The sequence below is a fragment of the Pollicipes pollicipes genome, unplaced genomic scaffold (assembly GCF_011947565.3).
Source record: "Pollicipes pollicipes isolate AB1234 unplaced genomic scaffold, Ppol_2.1 Scaffold_4881;HRSCAF=5763_pilon_pilon_pilon, whole genome shotgun sequence".
Taxonomy (NCBI): domain Eukaryota; kingdom Metazoa; phylum Arthropoda; class Thecostraca; order Pollicipedomorpha; family Pollicipedidae; genus Pollicipes; species Pollicipes pollicipes.
The window spans coordinates 46,514,348-46,517,482 of record NW_023596576.1 but is presented as its reverse complement, the minus strand read 5'-3'; the positions used below and the strand labels follow the sequence as shown (position 1 = coordinate 46,517,482).

The 3,135-nt window shown below is 54.4% G+C and overlaps 1 protein-coding gene across 1 annotated transcript in view; it reads right to left on the bottom strand.

Annotated features, from left to right (window-relative positions):
- The window catches only part of LOC119100478 (transmembrane channel-like protein 3), a 4,150-nt gene extending 1,523 nt beyond the window's left edge, over nt 1-2,627 (bottom strand). The window contains exons 1-4 of the mRNA XM_037223570.1: nt 2,568-2,627; nt 1,254-1,364; nt 602-728; nt 114-310 (exon numbers count right to left, since the gene is read on the bottom strand). Of these exons, the coding sequence (XP_037079465.1) occupies nt 114-310; nt 602-728; nt 1,254-1,364; nt 2,568-2,578 (446 nt within the window). The 5' untranslated portion in view covers nt 2,579-2,627. The remainder of the gene's footprint in view (nt 1-113; nt 311-601; nt 729-1,253; nt 1,365-2,567) is intronic.
- Between the last annotated feature and the right edge of the window lie 508 nt (nt 2,628-3,135).

Sequence of the window (3,135 nt, the reverse complement as noted above, 5' to 3'; positions counted from 1 at the left end):
GTCATGCTCGTACTATAGCACCTACCCTAAAGATTTATTGCAACAGCGTATCGAAGCATAACATTTCCACAAAATGGCGAATGCGAGTGAACCAGAGAGCAGAGGCCTCGGACCATCCCACCTCTGGAATGATGACGAAACAGACAAGAAGAACACTGATGCCGATGTTCATGAGCAGGATCCATCGAAGGAAGGTGAAGTAGGAGGCCACGGCCGTGCCGAAGTGGGACTCGATCCGCTTGATCTGCTTCTGCCACGGCACGGCTGAGGTCATCCAGTTGGCGAACTCACGCTGGAACAGCTGCCAGTACTGGAAACAGACGGCACGTCCGCCTTTTAAAGCCAATGACCTAGTGTTGCTCCGTGCAGGCGGATGTGTTGGGCGGCGAAGGACAGTATAGCCCCGCGACTACACAGCATGGTTCACTCTTAATAATCACTAAATAGTCAACTAGATGCACGAACAATCAACAGCCTTTAAACTAACAAATTCACCGAAACGAAGCAATGACTTGTTCTCTCTGGTGAAGCGCACAAAACGTGTACCACCTCATTAGGCGCGATGGCGCCATCTTAACCTGCCGGACAGGGCCGCACTCACGCGCAGGAAGACGAGCGAGTAGCGCGCCATGATGTCTCGCGCCGAGCGACTCTGCGCCAGTCGCTCAGCCAGCTCGCCCTCGTGCTTCGCCACGTAGATCTTGGCCTGAATCACCAGATTCAGTTTCCTGCGATAGCGGCGGCGGGGTTTAGCGGAGCTGGACCAGCCACAAGGGCTGGCAGAGGGCATTCAGAGGCTCAGATGAAGGCACTTCTGACACCCTGCATGTCAACTTTCTAATACTAGTTTACTTTCTCTGATTCAGGATCAACTGGATAATATGAATTGCCATCTTGCATTGGTTCTTGTGCTTCTGTATGCCCGCCAATGGAACTGGCAGTTTTCCTCTGTTTCCGTCTTAACGTGCTGACTGACATGTACTAAGACTGCCGCGCAAAATACAAGACTGAAAATAACCATGTAAGACTTGTTGAATTAGCTTAGATGATTTTTTTGCCGTAACCTATGTGGGATGTACAGTTATCCACATGGCGTCGCAAAATTGGCAAAGGTCGCGCATGACGCCACGATGAACGTTTAAAACAGCTTCGTTGGCATGTTCAGATCGTTTCATCATGAAAGGCTTAATCAGCGACACATAAAATCTGCAGTAATCTAAAATTGAAACACTGACTGAGCGCAGTAAGAATACCTTTGCATTGGCCATGGCTGGTGCTTGATTTCGCCAATAACTTCCTTGTGCAGTCGGATGTTTTCAAATATCTGCTCTTCGTTGTCCGATTCGTCAACTTCCAACACCACACTGGAATGAAATGTTCACTTGCATGCCATGGCTGCAAACCCTCACGCCTGTGTCCCTGACAATGAAATGTTCACTTGCATGCCATGGCTGCAAAGTCTCACGCCTGTGTCCCTGACAATGAAATGTTCACTTGCATGCCATGGCTGCAAAGTCTCACGCCTGTGTCCCTGACAATGAAATGTTCACTTGCATGCCATGGCTGCAAAGTCCGCACGCCTGTGTCCCTGACAATTGAAGTGGTTTCACTTGCATGCCATGCTGCAAAAGTCCTCACCGCCTGTGTCCCTGACAACACTCTGTAGTTTCATGGTATACAACATTTTGGACACACCACGAATGACGGTGTGGTAGTTTCCTATTCCATTGTGGGAAGGGGATGTTGAGGGAGGGCCACACAACCACACCAGTTGGGCGCTAATTCTCACGTTGAGAAGGAAGGTGGGTCAAAATCAACCCGGGGAGAAGCCTGTGTGTTGGTATTTTGGGGTTAGGCTGTTCACTGTTGTAGAGAGCTTGTTCACTGCTCCCTCCCCCAACTTGGTTTGCGAGACTACGCCCCCTGCACCAGGCATTACATCATAGCTCTCTGGCACTGTTTCGGACAAAATATGGTGGGTGTTGGACACTCCTCGCACATGGCGTTAGGTAATGACACATTCCAGACATTAGGCTGCGGCTCTCTAATACGAACTCCACAAATACAACTCGGGTAAATTCTTACACAAACTTAGACAAACATAACCTATGTGGTGACATTCTTCCCCTGACGTGACTTGGTTTCATGATATTCCCATGGCCTACCCATTGTCCACATAAAACCGCTCTCCAGACAGCAGAGCGTGTTCAACGACACTCACTCCCCGACGCGGGGCCGCAGCGCCGGCTACGCTCCGCGACACGAGACCGCAGAGCCGGCGACACTCACTCCCCGACACGGACCGCAGCGCCGGTGACACCCACTTCCCGACACGGACCGCAGCCCCGACGACACTCACTCCTCGACACGGACCACAGCGCCGGTGGCACTCCCCCCCCCCCCCCCCCCGACACGGACCGCAGCGCCGGTGACACTCACTCCCCGACACGGACCGCAGCGTCGGTGACACTTCCCGACGCGGACCGCAGCGCCGGCGGCACTCCCCGACACGGACCGCAGCATCGGCAACTCTCCCCGACACGGACCGCAGTGCCGGCGACACTCACTCTCCGGACATGAGACTGTGGTTGCGGGAGGAGCGGCTGCGGCCGCGGCGCAGGGAGCGGCGCGAGTCGCGGCTGCTGGCCTGGCGGTGCAGGCGGCGCGAGCCGCGCCGCGAGCCCTGGCGCTCCAGGATCTGCGACACGCTGGCCGAATAGTCGTCGTCGTCCTCGTCTTCAGCCGCTCCCACTGGCCGGTGACGCAGGGTTAGCAGCGGTCCGGGGAAGGTGGGCTGGGACGCTGACGCTCCCAGCCCAACTGGCCGGCACGAGGGTGCGATTGTAGCGTCTGGGAGCTGATGACGTTAAATAAGTCACAACGAATACACTCGGTGCAAGGCAATGGACAGTGTTTGAGGAGTGCGAAGATGATTTAACGGTCCGACTATCATGCAAGTTGCCCGGATGTTAATCATGGGAGAGGTTACAAGTCCTGGTAATCTGGACGCAGATTGTCCTGCACATGATCGCCAGTTCCACTAAAACGAAGCTTTCTAAGCACCCCGGACCTTAATAATCCACACCTGAATAGAGCTGCCCACTGCGATCCGTCGCCATGGAGCCCGCGAGCGCG